Here is a 20,440-nt window from a genome sequence, read left to right on the forward strand (position 1 = left end):
TAGTTCCTCTGCCTTTTCTAAACCCAGCTTGTACATCTGGCAATTCTCGCTCCATGAACTGCTGAAGTCTACCTTGCAGGATCTTGAGCATTACCTTACTGGCATGTGAAATGAGTGCCACTGTTTGATAGTTTGAACATTCTTTCGTGTTTCCCTTTTTTGGTATGGGGATACAAGTTGATTTTTTCCAGTCTGATGGCCATTCCTGTGTTTTCCAAATTTGCTGGCATATGACATGCATTACCTTGACAGCATCATCTTGCAAGATTTTGAACAGTTCAGCTGGGATGCCGACGTCTCCTGCTGCCTTGTTATTAGCAATGCTTCTTAAGGCCCATTCAACCTCACTCTTCAGGATGTCTGGCTCTAGCTCACTGACCACACCGTCAAAGCTATCCCCGATATTGTTATCCTTCCTATACAGGTCTTCCGTATATTCTTGCCACCTTTTCTTGATCTCTTCTTCTTCTGTTAGGTCCTTGCCATCTTTGTTTTTGACCATACCCATTTTGGCCTGGAATTTACCTCCGATGTTTCTAATTTTCTGGAAGAGGTCCCTTGTCCTTCCTATTCTATTGTCTTCTTCACACTCTGCTTCGGAATGTTTCCAACAAGCCACCTGTAGAACCTAGTAATTGCAATAACTAAGGACTAGAAATCTGATGACATTTTGCTTGTGGAACCTAGTAACTGCAAAAACTAAGGGCTAGAACTTTGATGAACCATAGTTTGTGGAACCTAGTAATTGTGAAAACTAAGGACTAGAAACTTAACAATTTGCTCAAATGCATAGTTGGATGAGGGATGCCCAAATATTTGCATGTAAACACAGCCCAGGAGCTTGGTTCCTGTACCCCCTAAGGCAGTGTTTCTCAACCTTGGGAACTTTTAAGATGTGTGGACTCTCCATGCTGGCTGGAGAATTCTGGGAGTTGAAGTCCACACATCTTAAAGTTCCCCAGGTTGAGAAACACTGCCCTAAGGACTAGAACCTTTAAATATAGACTTGCGAAGCTGGCAAGGGAATTAACAGCTGAAACGCACATTCTTCAACTATCCCGCCTACGCCTTCTAGCACACAAATGCAAAGCGAGGCAGCACCCACACACCGGTTTTCAGGCCAGATCCCGTGGGGTGGGAATGTAAATCCACGCATGAGCCTCTGCTATCCTCAGCCTGAGAGAGAGAGAAATCTCAATGGCTTCCCACTGAAACAGGGATTAAACACATGCAACTTGTTGTGATGACATTCCCAGCCCTGCAAACAAACACTGACATAAGATTATCCATAAGATTGTAACATTGCTGAACTACAAATCCCAGTATCCCCAGAACAGCGGCAAAGGATGCTGGAACCTGGAACCCTTCCAGATCCATAGAACTAGGGGTCCCATGTCCTGCACAGAATTGCTAGTCGATTCCAATCCGTAGCAGACTAAGTCCCAATCCGGCCAGGTTTTACCCATCTTTCAAAAACACTGTTTTTATTGGCCTTCGTTGTCCATTTGTCTCCCTCTTATACCAGCCATGTAGTTTTTTTAGTTTTTACAATATTGTTTTTACAACGGCTGCAAAAAAGGGGGGGGAAAATCACACTCCGCTTTGGAATGTTTCCAACAAGCCACTTGCAAATACAGTGCTTTAAATCCTCAATTAAAGATAATAAAACGACCAATCAATAAACAATCAAGGGAGGGCTAATTTAACTGGAAAAGGGCTGAAAGCTAAAAAGGGGCACAATTGCTTCCTTTGAAACAGGCAACAAAGGTGCTTTAAACAAAAGCATTTACACAGGCCTGGATAACACAAAGCTTCTCTTTTCACCAATTACTGCTGCAGATGTTAAGCAGAAGTCCTAACTATGAATACAGGAGATGAAAACTGAAATAAGCGATACCACGTTGGCACCCCCCGCTCAAAAAAGCCGTCGGAAGGCATCACCCTTGCTTCAAGCTTGGCACCCGAGCCAGCCAGGTCTCTGGCACCAAGCGCATCCATCCTTTTCTGGATGAATCCATCCGAAGCAGAAAACTATTCTGGCTTGCAAAGATTGATGGCAAAGATTGCACGCTGGAAAACCACCAGGTCAGTGAACGCCAGTAACCCCCATTTGCCGCCACTGTTTCTGCTCAGTTCCCCAACAGCAGAAGCCGCTGAGTCCGCCGAGGGCGCAGCCAATCAGAAGCGGGGGAAAACAAGGCAATTGCTGGATTGTCTTCCCCCGACTCTCATTCCTGCCCCTCCTCCCCATTTCTGTAGCACCCTGGCCCAGCGAGCAGCTGAAGCAGGAAAACCCAAGGAGCGTTTCCACCAAGCGGGGCGGGAAGACACGGCAGCTGGCATCAGCCTAGAAGAGAAGCATTCTTGTTTCCTGGCAATGCCAGCCAGCCACCCACGCAGGCCGCCGCTGACACAAGAGCCTTGCATTTCTCGGAGGGGCCACCCCGTCAGCACTGGCCAGCAGCTGCCTGGTACTCCCCTTGGAGACATTTGGGCTTGAAACATTTGCCACAAAAGCCGGGAAGTTTCTGAACCGGCACCCCAGAGCCATGCACATCTGGCTTCCGTTGCGATGGGTGTTTGCTTCTTCTAAAACAATGCAGGTAGTCCTTGCTTAACGACCACAATTGGGACTGGAGTTTCGATTGCTATGCAAAGCGGTCATTAAAGGAATCTGGCCCGATTTTACTACTTTTGCGGTGGTTGTTAAGTGAATCGTGCAGGCATTAAGCAAACCACATGGTCATTAAGTGAATCACAGTGTTCCCCCATTGATATTGCTTGCCAGAAGCTGGCCAGGAAGGTCAAAAATGGCAATCATGTGACGCTGCAACAGTCATAAATGTGAACCGGTCGCCGAGCGCCCAAATCGTGAGCATGTGACTGCATGGATGCTGCGACGGTCGTAAGTGTGAGGACTGGTCATAAGTTGGTTTTTTTCAGCACTGCTGTAAGTCCAAATCGTCAGTAAATGAATGGCTGTTAAGCAAGGACTACCTGTAGTGTGTCTTGCTCATGGGAGGGGAGGAAAAAAAAATCTAGAGCAGGGTAGTTCCATGGAGCAAAGTTCTATTGTGTTTTTACTCGTCTGCATTTGATTTGAGGAAAGAGAATGGGTGCTAGAACTTGCTTTCCAAAGAGAAAATAATGAGGGGGCCATTCTCAAGCCTTCTAGCGACTGGGTGGCTAAATTATGCCTGTTTCCCTGGGATTATTCTCTTTCTCTGCAGTCTCCCTGGCTTCCCGTCCTTTCTTGCAATCCCAAAAGGAGAAAAATCCTCCCGCTGGATCTCGTGAGACTGAAAGATACGGACAGCCAGGGGGGCTGCGGAGAAATGGAAAGACACATCACAGGGAACAATAATCTGCCTCATCACCAATTCCAGCCTAAAGGAATCGCAAGAACGCTGTCCCTCCATCACTCCTGAGTCTTTGCGTCCCGATGGGCCTAAAGAGAAATTCAAAAGGAATTCTCAAGCGCCCTGAAGATAAAGCAGAAAAACAGAAGCCTCCAGGGGTGAGCAGTAAAAGTTTATCGGGAGACACGGCATTGTAATTTAAGATGGAAACGCCAGCCGGTTGTTAAGGGAACAAGTAGCTGGTTCCACCCAGCAACCTGCTGACTGCTTCTTCAACAAAAGCATTACTTATTTACTCAGCCTCTGGCCAGCTTTCTGCTATATCCTTCTTCACGTGCCAACCTGATGCCCAATCTTCCTGTGGGCACAGTCAGGCTGGAATTATGGCTTCTATCACCCACCCCAGCACTGAACCTTTAAAACTCAGTTTGCCTTTAAAACAAGTTCCCAGTCCTCTTGATTCCCATGGCAGAAGAACCTGGGGTTTGGATTTATCATTTCATTTCTCTTAGCCCAGTTTATAAGCCACTCAAGAGCAGGGCACAATTCCTGACTCGGTCAACTCAAATTAAAACCAGATTTCTTCTTTTTTCCCCTAAGGCAGCTTCAAAACTTTGTAAACTTGGATTGTGCCCACGTTTGCCCCCAGATTGGGGGGAAGCAAGGCTGAAAGGGTTTTTCTTCCTTGTTATGCCAACATTTAAAGGCTTTAAATGAAAACAAACCAGAAGCGCTAAGTATTTCCAACTTTGTTCAGCTGGGGCCAATTAAAATGGGGCCAATGCACCCGCTCTAAAAATAACAACTTTAAAAAAAGGATTCGGGATTATGTTGACTGAACAGCTTTCTTTCCAGGCCTCAATCTTTTTTGCAAGTCAAAGCGCAGATGAAACACACACACACACACGGCATCGATATCCGGTTCACGACACACAGCCTGGCAGCGGAAAAACCAAGTGATGTTTTTCCTGCCTTCCCAGGCACAGGCAAATGGACGGTGGAAATTGAAACCAAGATCCCAGCTGGATCTGCAAATAACGCCCCCGGAAAACCCCCTGGGCCCCATGAAAGATGCTTGCTGGCAAGTACAGGTAGTCCTCGCTTAACAAGGCACCTTCAAGTAGTACATTTGTGGGACCCCTTCCCCCTCCAGGAATAAAACCAATGATTTTTTTTTAATTGGGATCACAGCTGGAGAAAAAGAAATATTCCCCACGTCTTTGATCGTTCCGTTCTGATCTGTGTATCGCAGAGCTTTCTCCAGCTCTGTGGGCATCCAGCTGCCCACCAAAGGCTCGTGCAAAACAAGACGACGAATCAAATCTGATTTTTTTTAAAAAATGTGAACCCCGAGAGTCCAAACACTGGAACTTGTTGCAGTAAACGATCAAGGTTCAGTTCGCACAAACATTTTGGGCCGAATCGGTCCAGGGAAGCTTGCTTGAAGACACAGGTCTGAAAGAGAGGGTGTGTTGTCACCAACTCAAGACACTTTTAAGATCTGCTGTCCGGTTATGACGTTAATACAGCAGAAAGTGTGCATATATGTGTGTGGGGGGGTGGTAATCATTAAACATACGGGCAATGAAATCCTATTTAAGAGGATTAAATTCATGAAATGAAGTTGTTGTCTCTGTTTCAAGTCGTTCTTTAGACTTACGACCGTAATAAAGATTGGGTGGACAGATTGATATGCCTATGGTCCACAGCACAGCACCATCCAAGGGTCAAGTCCAGTTTCCTGCACAAAGTACACCCCAGCATCTAATTTTGTGATAAACCACCACTGGCTGGAAAAGCCACAAGTGTACACACTCAGACCACTCGCTAAGGCAATCGTGGTTTTCTTCGGCTAACCCCAATTGGACCAAGCTACGTTGCAGCTTAGCCTGGGGTATGAACCGGATTGGAAACATCTCCTTCACCTTTCGGACCGCCATCCACCGGATACCAAGAGTCCAAAAATAGATAGGGATCTCAGAATCCGGTGGATGGTGGTTCAAGAGGTGCAGGAGATGTTTCCAGTCCGATTTAAGTCCCAAGTAGGAAGAAACCCAGACCTGGTCAATGGCTCAGGCTAAACCATGGCTTGCCTAACTAGAGGGTGATGGATTCCTTGCTAAGGCATCCATCTTGATCTGCTCCCATCTGGAGCTGCTGGCAACTGAACCATCTTGCTGTTGGGCATTATGGGACCGGCTGTCCCACCCCTGCCCAGGCAGCTGTAGGGTGGCAGGTCCAGAAGTAGCTTAATCCACTCGGAGTAACTGTAAACAGCCCACCACAGAAGCGGGAACGTATCACAGCCACATTTGGCTTCTTCCACAGCTCCTAGACAGAACGGTTCTTCGCCCAGATCCTCCCCGAGTTATGCACGCAGCGGAGTTCTTCGCCCAGGCCCTTTCCGGATGCCAAGTGCCAAACGCTCACGCCTGGAATTGCCTGACATTCAGAAGGAGCATTTGGAGAATGCAGAGCCCGCGTTCGCCAAATGCCTCTCGCTTTCTAATTTTACCGAGGATCTTTGTCTGCTGCGATGCTGTTAGCCTCGTTACGGTTTTTATTGCTCTGCAGAAGAGGATCTCTTTTCTGTACCCTCCCTGGAACTGCTTTATAAAATAGACCGCGGTGATCCCCACTGGGCAGCCGATACGAGGCGCAGATTTTGCAAAACCCCCAGAACAACCCAAGAGTCGGCTCGCGTTTCTTCACCATGAGATTCAAGCCAGTCGTGAAGCAGCCACACAGGCATTATTTTAAGCACGCAAAGCAGGCCTGATCCATTCACGACGGAAAGTGCTATCGAACCAGCCTCTCCATCGATTAACGAAAGCCGAGCATTGCCGATAACTAGACCGTGGAAATACATCGAAAACGTCCCGTTAGCAAAACAGGTAGTCCTCGACTTATGACTACTCGTCTAGAGACCGCTCGAAGTTATGACGGTGCTGAAAAAAGTGACTTACGACCGGTCCTTGCACTTACAACTGTCGCAGCATCCCCGCAGTCACATGATCACCACTTGCAACCTTCCCAGCTGGCTTCTGACAAGCAAAGTCAACGGGGAAGCCAGCAGGGAAGGTCGCAAGTCACAGTCAGGTGATGTCTTGCTTGATGATGAATTTTCCAGTCCCAATTGTGGTCATAAGTTGAGGACTACCTCTAGCTGACCCGTCTCTTTTTCTCTCTGCCAGGATCTCTCAATGCACTCTTTGCAACCCGCAAAATCAGCAGCGGGCATCTCCAGTCATGAGAAGCTATAACCTTACTTCTGTAGTCTTTCCTTGCAGTGTCACATTGGGCAAACCCAGCCCCTACGGTTTGTAAACCATGGTTTAGGGATAACATGTATACAACGCGCCATCATGACTTGCTCAAACCACTGCTTAGAATGGGGTCCGGAGAAGCCACCAAAATTGCCAGCACCCCCAGCCAAAACACAGTCCCTTTTCTCTCCTAAAACTCTTTTATAAAACTGGGATCACCGAATATCCTCTGGGAAAAAAATATATATATATATTTGTTTGCTGTGTCGGTGGGAAGGGAACCATCAAACACATTTGTTTTCCTTCTTGACTCACTCCAAAGAAAGAAAAATAGATCTGGCTCTTTTCCTGTTGCTTAAAAAGGTGTGGGGGAGAAGAGCACTATGCCTGGGGTAACAGCCCCCCCAAACTTGGCAGCAGAGGGTTTTCAGGCAACTAGCAAAATAACCTCACTCCTTCCCCACCAGCCTGGGAGCGAAAGAAAACTATTAACAGCTGCGCAAGCGGCTGGTGCCACTTCAGTACACGCTCTTAGAGCCTGCAGAATGAGAAATTAAGGGCAAGATCACATGCCTGACCCAAAGCAGATGGGATATTTCAGCCTCCCCCTCTAGAATGTTGGAACCAAAGGCCAGTAGCAAGGTGCTAGTCCTCATGATCCCTCCTTTCGGCTGCAGGGCGGAGGCTGGGTTTTTAAACCCCAAACTAGCCATTGGTGTTGCAGTTTTGTGCGATGTGTAAGAGAGGGCCTTGTTCTCCCGTGGATTGTTTCTAGAAAACGGGGCACACGGCTCTTCCTTGGCTGGATCATCCCGACGAAGAACCCCTTCAACCGGAATTCCTCACACACACACACCCGCAAAATACAAAGGGGGGCACTGGCCTTCAATCCTCCCACTGCTGCTCGGCTGACGCCGCATCCTTAGCAACCGGCCCCCCTTCTTGCCCTGTTTTCTTCCCAAAGGCTGTGGCCGAGCGCCATTCTGCACTAGCCACCATCACCATGCAGAAAGGGAAAAAAAGGGGTGGGAAGGTGGGAACCAAGACAAAACACCGCCAGGCAAACAAGGAAACGGGAAAACGGAAGGGTGTTTTCCAAGATGCACCATTCTGGGCTCAGGAAAACAAAGGCTTTTTTTTTTACAGCTCCCCCCGTAACCAAGTTAGAATCAGAAGCAATCCAAGATGGCAGAGCCATCAAAGCCAGTGCCAAGCGGATTGGCGCAGGCAATGGGTTGCTGAATGCATCCGCGTTCCTTTTATTATTCCTTTCGCCCTCCTGTGAGCCGAGCCCGCAAGGACACAAAAGCAAGACAACACCCCTTTTGTGATCCCGGACTGAGGAATCCCTTGTCCGTCCCCTGAGCCAGCACAGAGCTCACGCTGAGCTCCCCTTCCTGAACATTGGCCTGACTTGCTCGCCGAGAAAAATCGAGAAAAATCTCAAGATCTGGTTCTCTTGCTGGAGGAAAAAGAGCGAGAGAACCAGAAGGGATGGGAGGGTTAATCAGGCCGGGTGGGATTTGGGTAAGCCCTTTTTCGGCAGCCCCAAAGACTTTCTGATCAGAATTGCAGGAAATCAGCATCTGGGTTTCTGGGCATTTGTAGCTAAATCTCTCCCATTGTGTAAACCTTTCGAGAAGGTTTAATGCTGTTGCCTGAGCCAAGCCACGCACATTATGCACAAGCAAGACCCACTGCATGAACCTAGTGTGTAACTGGGGGTGGGGAGGAGAGAGAAGTGGGATTCACTGTTTAAACTAAACCACTGCTGGCTTCATCATGGCTTGTGGACGAAGCTGCAGTCGGCCAAGTTCACACACTGCTCTAAGCTGTAAACGTGGTCTGCGAGCCACAACGGCTGGGTTTGCGAGATACAACGGGTGAATCTGGCCGAAGTGTGAACTCAGCCAGTGGGCTGGATTAAACACCTGGGCTAGTTAACTTTCATAGAGTAAACAAGCAATTTATTAAACGAAGAAAACCTCTTGCATCATATCAGCTGGGACTTCTGGAGTTCAAATTATGCCCTGATTGCGAGGCTGACTCCAAACAGGTGGAAAATCTTTAACACAGGTACAGAGGTAAGAGAAGAAGGGCCATTTCCCCCGTCCTTCCACAGGAGGAACGGAAAAAAACTGTGGGACAGACCATCCTCTAAAGCTAGCCTTTCATGAGCAATCACCCCAGAAGCATGCCAAATATTTTAATTCAGCGAGGGCAGCACGAAGGATTGCTGGGGACAAATGGGGGGGATCTTGCTTCTGAAAAATTGGGAGTGGGGAGAACCAACAAACAAGTCACAGCCTGCCAAGTCCCAACACGGAAAGGCGTTTTTCACAGAGCGTAAAGCACTGTGGTTTGGTTTGGGTGTTTTTTTTAAGGACGAGGGCAATGCAAACAAGAGAGACTTGAGGGGGTCCCACTAGGTGAAAACGTGTTCATGCTTGGAGATGGGCCAGAGAGTGACACCGAAAGTTCTGTACTGGAAACATTTGTGTGTGGCTCTGGATTGAGAAACAGGAGATAAACAGTTAGAAAAGAGCCACGGGAGATTATTTCAATATGTGGTTATTGTGGCGGGATTATTATATGCACAGAGGTGGAAAGATTCAACACTACCCATGATGGAGGGATGGCTGGTGAAGTTGAACGATCTTGCTGGGATGGATAAATTGACTTCTTTGATGAGAGAAAAGGCAATATCTACATTTATTGGTGACTGGAAGCCTCTTACGGACTTTTTGCATAGAACTGGGGAAAAACGATGTGTGATTTTTGGTTTGGATGATGAGACAGGATAGATTACAGACAGAAGAGTATTATGATGTAACTTTAGAGAGAGAGAGGTGAAAATGTAATTGTGGTTATAACTGCAAGTCCCTCTCTTGAGGGAGATGGGCAGTGGCTAAATTTGATTAATAAATAAACAAACAAACAAACTGCGGTGAAGAATATCAGAAGCCACTGCTTTGTGTCATTTTTTCCTTTAACTTTTTTCTTTTCTCACACTTTTTGGTTTCTCTTTGACTTTTCTTTTTCTCCTTTCTTCTCTACTTTAGTTCATACTGGTTTTTTAATCTTCTTTTTTAAAAGTATGTGTGTCTGTGTGTGCATGTGTGTGTGTGTGTGTGTGTATATATATACAGTATATATACATACATACATATATATGAAACAGGAGGCTAATGCAGTGTCCCTTCAAATGTCACCGTCCTCACTTTAGGGGCCAAACCTAGACAGGATCAAATGGATTGGGACGGCATGGGAGTCTTCCCCCTGCAACTCTGCGTGATTCCCTGTTCCAAGTTTGCTAACTTCTACTCAGTCTCAGAAATGAGGTGGACATGTTCAGGACAACATTCTACATTCCAAGTTCAAACTGTAAAACTACACACATGGGCTTTCTCTTCCTCTCTCCAACTGCAGCTGGCTCTTTTACAGCCCGAGGGGGAACCCTTCCAGTTGATAACTTGCCTGCTCCTTCCTTGATCCTATTAGCTACACGCACTAGAGAGGTGATCTATCTGGCAGGGATTCTTACTCACAAAAATTGAGCTGCAGTGTGGTTGTTTATAAGCTGGGTGTCTGAATTCGGCTTGCAGCAAAAGCAACAATGCCTACTTCTAACCATCAATTAAAATTTTTGCTCACTAAGGAAGACTTCAGTCTTTTGGCTATTCTTTCAAAATTACCTTTGCAACCCTAAATCTAAAACAAACAAACAAACCTAGAAGAGTGCTTGACAAACTTAAGAAAAGCTGACATTCTCTAACCAAGCTTCCCCGTTCCCCAGCAATGATAACATTGCGGAACGGGCTGAAAAATGGATAACTCTGTAACAAACAACCATTTAATCAGCCTGAAAAAAGGAGGCTGGTTGAATAAAAGCCAAATCACACGGGTTAAAGATCCACCTTTCTTTGTGCAGTTGTATTAAACAGGTCCAACTTCTTACCTTGTTTCAAAACAGGCCTATTAATCCGCTACATATCGTTAATCCTTTGTGGTCAGCTTGGATTGTTAGGAATCACATTTTTAGCCAAGTAAAGCAAAGTTTACAGGCAAACTGTCCATATGAAAAAGGGAGAATGTGTTAAGTGTTATGAGAGAAACAAGGTAGGCATGTTCAGGACAAAATTCTGTATTTCAAGTTCAAACTCCAATTTGACCATTCATACCTATCTGAAAGAGAGTGGACAACAAAATGCAGACTACAGACATCGAAGAATGACTTTTCAGAATTGAGAGTATTTCAGCACATACAGTTATTGAATCAGGGAAGTGACAGGAAAAATAAAGGGGAAATACACTCCCTTTAATCTCCCTTAAATATTGATGATGTTGGCACATAATGGAAAGCAGGAATCTGTTTTAACATGATGTGCTGAGCAAATTCCCAACAAGGCAGAATTAATTTTGCCGACAAGGGCTAAAAGAGGGGAACTTTTCACCAGGGTAGTTCAAACTTTGAACGTTTTTGCCTTGTCTCTAAAGGTTGCCAAATCCCAGTGCCGTGCAGAAAAATTCTTCAGCATTTTCTCCTTAGCACATCATCCAATTTAACAAAAAACAGCCTGCTTGCTAAATGACTCTTTTCCTCTTTTTCTTTTTTACAAAGCAAAAACCTTTCAACAGTGTAGCAATAAAACTACACTGCTTAAAACTACAATAAACAAACTACAAGGTTTAAGATGACACAGGAACAGATGAAGGCAACCAGTGAAAATGACTTTGCCGAAGTTTCTTTAAAGCAGTGTTTCTCAACCTCTGCAATTTTAAGATGTGTGGACTTCAACTCCCAGGTCTGGCTGGGGAATTCTGGGAGTTGAAGTCCACACATCTCAAAGTTGCAGAGGTTGAGGAACACTGCTTTAAAGAGATTTTTGGAGAAATAGTCAAGGGTGGATTTGGTTATCTTATACTTATTTAGTGCCAAGATATTGCAATAAGTTTCCCAACCAAGTCGGCAGCTTTAAGTGTTGTACAAGCTTGGTGAATTGCAGCTTAGTCCATAAACTGTGTTTAAAACTCCTGTGTTTATTCTTTTTAATCTTCCCCACGCCATACCACAGAAATCGCAGTGCTGTTTTATGCTCCACCGGCCCAACCAAACTCTGCAGAAGTTGTGTGTCCCCTCCTAAGCATCAGATTTTAAAAACTGTTAGGGGGGGAAACACTGCAAAGAAGAATGAAAACAATAAAAAAAAAAATTAGAAATGAAGCAGAACTGGGTAAAATGTCTGCAGGGAGACAGTGAATATAATAACAATTTTAAAGTGCCTGAAGGGCCACCATGCCACCCTGTACTTTATTAGTCCAGAGTACAGAAAATGGAGCAAAGGTTTTAAGTTACAAAAGAAGGCAGAATCTCTTTGAATGTCAGAAAAATCTTCAAGGCCCCAGGGGAAACAAAGAGGTAGCCTTGGGTTAGGAAGAAATAGGCCAATTCTGTACTTTTATCTGGCCTTTAGCCCAAGGACTCTGGTCAAGCAGACGTGACCTCTCAGTGTTCATATTATCCCCTCAAATAATCCAGCAAGGTAGGACCAGCCCAGACAGAATATGCCTAGGTTAAGGGTCACGCAACAGCCACCTAGTTGAATGTTAGGGGGAAAAAGTCTCCCCAAAACAATTTAAAAGTGGAATTAGCGACTGAGAGAGATCGCTAGGAACTCTCTTTGCTGAATATGTCCATTCCTGGCCAGAATGCTTTAATCTGGATTCTTGCACTGAAGAAGGGCTGGACTTGATGGCCTCAAGTGCCCCCCCTCCAACTCTAAAACTTTGTGATTCTAAGACAGCCAATTGGGCTTTCCTTTTTTTTTTTTTCCAGATTGGAAAGTGCAGGCAGCAGGGAGACTTTCAAGGGAGGGCAAGGAATGTCACATAACAGCTGTTCTCCCCTGCTGCTTTTAGCAAACACACCCCCAAGAGAAATTCAGAAGGAATTCTCAAGCAGCCTGAGAATAAAGTGGAAAAACAGAAGCCTCGTTTGCAGGGGCAGAAGACCACAAGGCAGAGTTTGCATCATAAAAATAGCTTTATTTTTGTGGCAACACAGGCAGTCATAAAAGTAGCTTTGTTCAACATAAAAATGGCAAATATAAAAGAGCATCTGTGAAAAGATAGCTAACAGGAGAACCTCTGCGAACGTATTCTCTGTGTTTCTGCCTTCACTGCAGTTGTGCTTTTTAAAAAAATATTCACTGAAAAAAAACAAAAAAAGAAGAGGCTCCTTGCAAACCCATTCAAGGAAAAAACCTCAGCAAGTCTCTACAAACACAGCTCTGGAGGAATTGCCCCAACATCCTTGTAATTCATGACAGATTATCTGCTCTTTTTTCAGTTCCATTTCAAGCCTAAATAGCTTTAATTATTTAAAAATAACTTCTCTTCCCCCCCAAGAGAAAGTCTGCCTCCTCTCGGCCTAATCCATTAGGCCAGACTTCATAGCAACGGCTGCCTCCAGTCTGTTAAATCAGATCAGCAAATACCACATTTTATGGACCCTTGTAACAATGGAGAGATAGAAACTACAGACCACATGCTTCTCCGTTGTCCTTTTTATAAAGAGCTCAGGAGTAAACTAATATTACCTTTGATTAGTAAATGCCCTAGATGGAAAGATATAGATTGTATGCAAATGTTACTTAGAGATGAATATCCAACTGTCACGGCGCAAGTAGCCAGATTCTGCGCAGCCACTATGAAGATACATCAGATTATGACTGGAAAAATGTAGTAATGAATCCCTTGTAATAACTTTCAGTGGTCTATATAACACATTTTATATATGATATTTTACTCTTTTGATCACTCCTTTTAATAATCTACATACATTTTTATAGACATTTATACCTGATAGAATATTAGTCATGATAATGCAAATTAATCAGATGATTAAGGGGCTCGCTTACATTGTGATCCAAACGTATTTTAACACTTAATTGGAACTTGTAAACCCAAATTTAAAATTATTTTAATTTAGATGGCTCATATTTTATGGCTAATGGCTAATGTGCATATTTTTATAGAATTGTATCTTGTACTGGTCAGTGACCGTAATAAAATCAACTGAAACTGCACATATTATGGCTAGCTTTGTTCGTTCAACCATGGTTAATTCAACAAACCACAGTTAAAATCTGGCTGAGGGTGATATACGGTTTGTATATCGCGATACAAATCAGGACTTTGCTGGTGGCAAGCCACACTGAACTTTGCGGATTAATGCAGGAGTAAGGAGGAGGACGCGGTGGCGCTGCGGGTTAAACCGCTGAGCTGTCCATCGGAAGGTCGGCGGTTCGAAACCGCGCGGCGGGGTGAGCTCCCGTTGTTAATCCCAGCTCCTGCTCACCTAGCAGTTCGAAAACATGCAAATGTGAGTAGATCAATAGGTACCGCTTCGGCGGGAAGGTAACGGCGTTCCGTGAGTCATGCTGGCCACATGACCCGGAAAATGTCTACGGACAACGCCGGCTCTAACGGCTTAGAAACAGAGATGAGCACCGCCCCCTAGAGTCGGACTTGACTGGACTTTACGTCAAGGGAAACCTTTACCTTTACCTTTACTAAGGAGGAGGAAATCCAATGTAACCTACCCAACTCATTGTATCACAGGGAAGAGAAACTGGGTTTGTGCATGGCACTAAACCATAGCTTGTTTAAAGCCACAGATCTTGGTTTACAAGCCAGAGTGGGCAGGGACCTCAAAGGGAAAATCAAACGATATTGGAGCGTCTGGTGTTTTGGCTGAACACAAGGGTGCAATCAGACGAACGGGGTGGTTATGAGGGTCCCTGAGCTTATACGTGGGAAGGGATGAGTATGTCTGGATTAGCACCCACCACCCTGAGGGCTTTAAATGTTCTGAATCATAACGTCCATCATTCCAAAATGCAATAACCTTAGCCTGCCTTTTTTACTGAAATCTGCACTCATCGGAGCTAAGCATAATAGGCATTATTGGAGATACTTCAGCTAGGTAAAGGTAAAGGTTTCCCTTGACATTAAGTCCAGTCGTGTCCGACTCTAGGGGGCGGTGCTCATCTCCGTTTCAAAGCCGAAGAGCCGGCGTTTGTCCGTAGACACTTCCGTCGTCATGTGGCCGGCATGACTACACGGAACGCCGTTACCTGCCCGCCGAAGCGGTACCTATTAATCTACTCACATTTGCATGTTTTCAAACTATCACGTAAAAATATCCAGAGGTGTTCTAACTCCAGGCATACATTTCCAAAATGTGTCTTTTTCTCAACCAGGCTGTAGTTCAGTATCTTACAGACCAGCAACCTGCAAAGAATGGAGAAGCAGAAAACCATTTTCTTCCCCCTTCCCAACAAAACTTGGAGAGTTCAGCCAATAAAAGGGATTAATACATTCCATTTGCTCAGGCCTGGCCAAGGAAAATGCCGTTTTACATATCCCCTTACTTGCCAGGGGAACTCCCTGCCACAAGATGAGGATGCTTCTGCTCCCTTAAAGGGGGGGGGGGAATTACAGGAACATTTAGAGCTGTAATAAAGAGGGAGAGCGTCTGTCCGTATTTAGGGACAATATTCCCCTGGAGGGGTGCACAACAACAGAAGACTTCTGCCTCTGCAGTCTGATGGGGCATTTCCTAGAATCCTCTGGCTAGCCCCCAATGGAAACAGGATGCTGGGTTAAAATGGACCTTGAAGCTAGTCGAGCAAAGGACTGTAACGATGACTGTTCTTGCAATATGCAGCATCCCTCTCCAGAGACAGCAAGGAATACAGATCACACCAGGGCAAGGAGAGGGAAAAAATCCCAATCTTTAGGAAGGAAGCAAGCAAAGCAGGGGATCACCGTTTTAGCAAAAGCTGAAAACGTACTGAGCCGAAGAAAATCCCCCCCCTTTTTTTTGCCCAGCAGTCTCCATTAATACACTCCCCACAGCCTGCAGAGGCCTGAAAATAAGGCCCTCCTTTTCTTGCCAACTCTGAGGTAGAAGAACCAGGATTTCATGGGAAGCAGATGATGTGAGTTTGGCATCACTCAACAGCCCTCTCCCCACAAGGGAAAGGGGGAAAGGGGGAAAGGGGGGCCAGCCCACACGCAAAAAGCAGACCCCTCCAATTCCCATCCCCACAACACAGCCAAAAAAAAAACAGGAAAAGGGAGGGTTGGGGGAAGTTTCTGAGAAGTGCTGAAGTGATAGCTGGGGGTGAAAAAAAAATCAAAGCAGGAAATCTGAAGAGGATTAACAGTTACAGGAATGAATGAAGTCAGCGCTGCCCTGTTCATTGGGGGAGAGGAGAAATAATGCAAAATTTACTCAAGATAGCACCTTTATTCCATCGAAGAACCACTGAGAATTCTTCATCAAGCATGCTGGTTGCGACAGAAAGCAATACAGAATCAGAACGCTTGCTGAGATTTTGCATTAATTACTCATTCGCGGCCTTAATCCGCAGCTCCGTTAGCTCGCCAAGCCTAAACTGGTTCTTCTGTTTCTTTTGCAATAAAACTACATCCCTTAAAAAAAAAAAAACAGGCAGCAAAATGAAAGCAGAGCCCAACTTCAACAGCAGCAACCAAATGTTCCTGTCTATTCTCCTGCAGTGAATGCTTGATGCACCCCGGGGGACTACGACGGATTTCTAAAGGAAACATTCTGCAGTTTGTGAAGTGCAGAGATTTCTACCAGTCAGTGGGAGCCAGACCATCTGTACACCTTGAATCATGCTGCAGTGGCAGCAGCACCTTAACCAAACTTGGCTGATCATAAAAAGCTAAGCAGTGGGAGCTCTGATTAGTTTCTGGATGGGAGACCACCAGGAAATCCTGCTTGTAGGCTTGGCTGGGAAGTTGGAAAAACAGCCCCAAACCACTTCCATAGCCAAGGAAACATGTCTGGAGTAGCTGAGCTCAATTCAAAGCAGCATTTCATCCCTCTACAAAGGCCTCATGTCCATAAAATGACAATATCAAACCTCTTGAGACCTTCTGCTCCTCCAGCTAATAGATGTTGGTATTTCAGCGGGCAAGCCACCTAACCAGGGTTCAGGGGAGCTAATCTAACATCAGTTTTAACACTATCTCCAAATCTGGCTCCACCCAAGAGCATTTTGGCAGGCAGGGAGGAATGGCTGCGAGCAGAAGGTCCGAAAAAAGGTTCCAATCAGGAAGTCTGTCGCCCTCCGTTAAATGCCTCGGAGGCGCCAGACCTGTGCGCTCTCCCTGCAGAGTCTCTGCTAAGAAACATTTCAGCCTGGCCTCTTGCCTGTTGGAGCAATTCACAGCCGGAGAATCTGAAGCCAAGCAAGTTGAGGGTGATTTTACTGTAGTAGATAAAACACCAAAAATCTCTTCGTCATCCAGACTTATTTGACCTGTTGGTCAGAAGAAAAAGCAATGGACCAATTTAGCAAAGAAAAATTATGCTGGATTAGACAGGAGACAGCCTAGTTTACCGTCCTGTTCCCAACAGCAATGCACTGTTGCTTATCTTTAGCTTAATACTTTAAGGTAAAGTGCCCCTGACTAGGAAGGGTCCATCGTTAAACATCCATCTCCTGTTAAAGCAGTCTATGTCTGTAGTGATATTTACATATAGTGTTTTCAACAAAACAGTACTGGTTTAGGAAGTTGTTTTCCTGCATCAGTTAGTTTGTATTTCATGGTGTTTTTGTTTGGGCTTTGGGCTTTCCAGAAACGACAACAGAATCAGTTTCATGAAAGGGTACTAATGCTGGAAAACCCATGATTTTTATATACCTATTACAGTTCTCTTTTTTAACATAAGAGAGCCAATAATGCAAAAAAGGGCTTAAATCCTACCATACCACCACCCTATGCATTAATCCCCCACCTCAATTAAACACAAGATTAATACTTCGATGGGAAAATCAAGGCTGGGAAATCAGAAAGGATTTTTTTTTAAAAGGCAATTCTGTCAAGAAAGCTACTTGCTTGTGTCCATGAACCCATAAGGAGCTGAATGCAAGTGAAGATGCTCTACCACCACCATTCTTCCAATGAGCTACAATATTTTAACAGCATAGAAAACTAGGCAACATTCACTGATTCAGACTCATTTCTGCCATCAAGCAAATAACAACTCATAAATTTCACCACCCGCTGCAAGGACATGTTTCAGTTAGAAAATGCACAACTTTTGTGCAGATTGCAAGAAATATTCTTTGGATTGTATACAGATAAACAGCTGCCTTGGAATTCCAGAGTACTAATGACTGTACCTTAATATATATATATATATATATTTATTTAATTTTTATCCCACCTTTATTATATCCACAGCACTGAACAAGCTACAGCACAGCTGTCCAAAAAAACTGTCCATCTCGATAAACACACACAGCTTCCTAAATCCCTAGGGAACGATTAACTTTCCTGGGTTTCCCTTGGAAAAATGGCTAGAGTATTGCTCTAGAGTAAAAAATGGCTAGAGTACAGAGGAAAACATCCCAAGATTCCCGAGTCAGATATGTAAAGCCTTACTCCCTGTTAAAATCAGAACTCACATTGTTTCATCCAGAACATTCATACAAACAAAGAGGACTGGACACTTAAGGAATGCAATAATGCACCCAAAGATTTCATTCATCCAGATCAAAGAAACAAATGTTTGGGTGGGGGGAAATAAGCCAGCATTTTTCACCTCCTGGTTCAATGAATGCATGAATCTAGAAAAACCAGAACAAGCTGGGTTAACCAGGGATCAACACACGTAACATTTAAAGAAACAGGGAAGGTGGTAGGTGATGCAGTGATTTCTCTCAGAGGCTGGGCAGGGAAGAACCAACTCAGCAGATCAAAGCAAAGTTAATTCAGCATCCTTGTTCTACAACCAACATTTTTACTTCTTCCAAGAAGCAGATGAGCAGATAGCCAAGTGCCTTGGGGAGCTAAGCAAGACAGAATGGGAAAGGTTTCCAAAGTTTAAAGAATAACACCCCCCACCCCCACCTTCCCCAAAAGATCATCCTGTCTCCAAAAAGAGGTCTGCGCAAGATGCATCAAAGGCCCCTTTTTTATTTAGGCTCAAAAAATATTCAGCCCTCCACACTGGCAGCTAAACCTTAAAAAGTGTAAATTCTCTGAATTTGCCGTTACCATATTTGGCTGGATTCACAGCTAAGCGAAAAGGCCGTTACGATTTGGGGGTCAGCATTCAGGGTCAGTGTGTAAACCAGTTTGGCTAAGCAAGCTTAGTGTGTTGCACCAACAGAGTGGCATGGTTTGGCTGAATCTGCAGCAAGGATTTATTGCGGGGGCAGCTTGGTACTCAGATTAAAGACCAGATAGGATGGGATGCTAAATCCCAGTGCCCTGCAGAAAATTTCTTCGGCATTTTCTCCATAGCGCAACATCTGTCCCTTTGCATGTCAGGCAAAGTCACGGTTTACTTAACCGTGCTGTTACAGAATAAGCCACAATTGTTTAGCTCCACACAGCACAGTGTGCTTTAATCGTGGTCTGCACGCGCAACGCGCTGAACAAGAGCCAAGCACCGTGCGTGACTGTTCAGGGAGACGCACAAACCCAGTTCGCTCGACACACTACGGCTCTTTGTTCAACCAGGGTTGCCGGAATGAACCCCAGCTGCACGGGTCGATTATTCCAAGCCCCGGAACAAGCAACAGCTCAATTCACGCAGTGGAAACCAACAGACCAACTAACTAGCCGGGTTCACACATCCCGCTCCGCCGAGTCAAGGAAAGCATCGCACCGGCGCCGCGGAACCGACCGGGGCTCTGCGTGCGCCCCGAACCCAGCGCGGAGGGAGAATGCCCGGCGCCAAGGCTCGTCGGCCGGGCCAGACCACCAGCTGACTCGCGACCCCGCGTGCGCGCGTCGTGTGAGTGCGCCCCGATTCTCCCCCACCCACCCCGGGTTTGTTACCTCCAGCGGGGGCAGGTCCGGATCGAGCTGGGTGAAGCTGTGCAAGACGACGGGGCCGGCGTCCTCGGCGGCCACTTCCAGCCTCACCGCGTCCCAGAGGCTGCGGAGGCGCCGGCAGCCCTCGAAGAGGCGCTCGGGGCTGGGGCTGGGGCTGGGGCTGCCGCCGCCGCCGCCCTGGAGCGCCCTGGCGGAGCGCTCCTCCGGCAGCAGCTCCGACCACATGAGGACCACCATGAGGCCGCGCCGGCGAGCTCGCCCGGGCGCCTTGGAGAGGGGCCGCCGGGCGCGTCTCCGTCCGGCCGGCGCGCTTCTGCCGGGGCAGCCAGCTGCGCGCGGGGCTCTTCAGGCGCGCCGCCCCCGGGGAAGCGGCCCGCCCCCTCCCGCAGCCCTGATGTCACCCGCTCGCCGGGGGCGGGATGGGTGAGCCGAAGCGGAACCGGGCGGGCGCGCGCAACGCGTCCGGCGCCAGAGCCCAGCTGGGGAGGAAAGGAGGCCACGAGGCGCCCTCTGCAGGCCGAGAGGCTTGCTTTCGAGGGGCCAGGCCGGAGAGCCATTTTTGGAGCGTGGACGCGGTGTTGGGTCGGCGCACGGTGCAAAAACCGTGGTGCAAAAAAAGAGACTTGGCGGGTGCGGTTCGCTGCGGTTAGAAGGAGGGCGATGGGCAGCCAGGGCCCCAATCTCATGGCGCGGAGGGTTGGCTGGGTTCACACGATCCGCTTTCCCCAGCCCAGCCAAGCAGATGCAGCCTCCCAGCGGGTTGGGTTGGGTTTATTTTATTTTATATTTTATATTTTATCCCGCCTTTATTATTTTTATAAATAACTCAAGGCGGTGAACATACCTAATACTCCTTCCTCCTCCTGTTTTCCCCACAACAGCAACCCTGTGAGGTGGGTTGGGCTGAGGGCGAGGGACTGGCCCAAG

The 20,440-nt window shown here is 46.4% G+C and overlaps 1 protein-coding gene across 1 annotated transcript in view; it reads right to left on the bottom strand.

The window, feature by feature from the left end:
• The window catches only part of RALGDS (ral guanine nucleotide dissociation stimulator), a 52,621-nt gene extending 32,865 nt beyond the window's left edge, over positions 1 to 19,756 (bottom strand). The window contains exon 1 of the mRNA XM_063316547.1: positions 19,517 to 19,756. Coding sequence (XP_063172617.1) covers positions 19,517 to 19,750 — 234 coding nt within the window. The 5' untranslated portion in view covers positions 19,751 to 19,756. The remainder of the gene's footprint in view (positions 1 to 19,516) is intronic.
• Positions 19,757 to 20,440: the final 684 nt, after the last annotated feature.

Source organism: Candoia aspera, chromosome 16 (assembly GCF_035149785.1).
Source record: "Candoia aspera isolate rCanAsp1 chromosome 16, rCanAsp1.hap2, whole genome shotgun sequence".
In the NCBI taxonomy this organism is placed as follows: Eukaryota; Metazoa; Chordata; class Lepidosauria; order Squamata; family Boidae; genus Candoia; species Candoia aspera.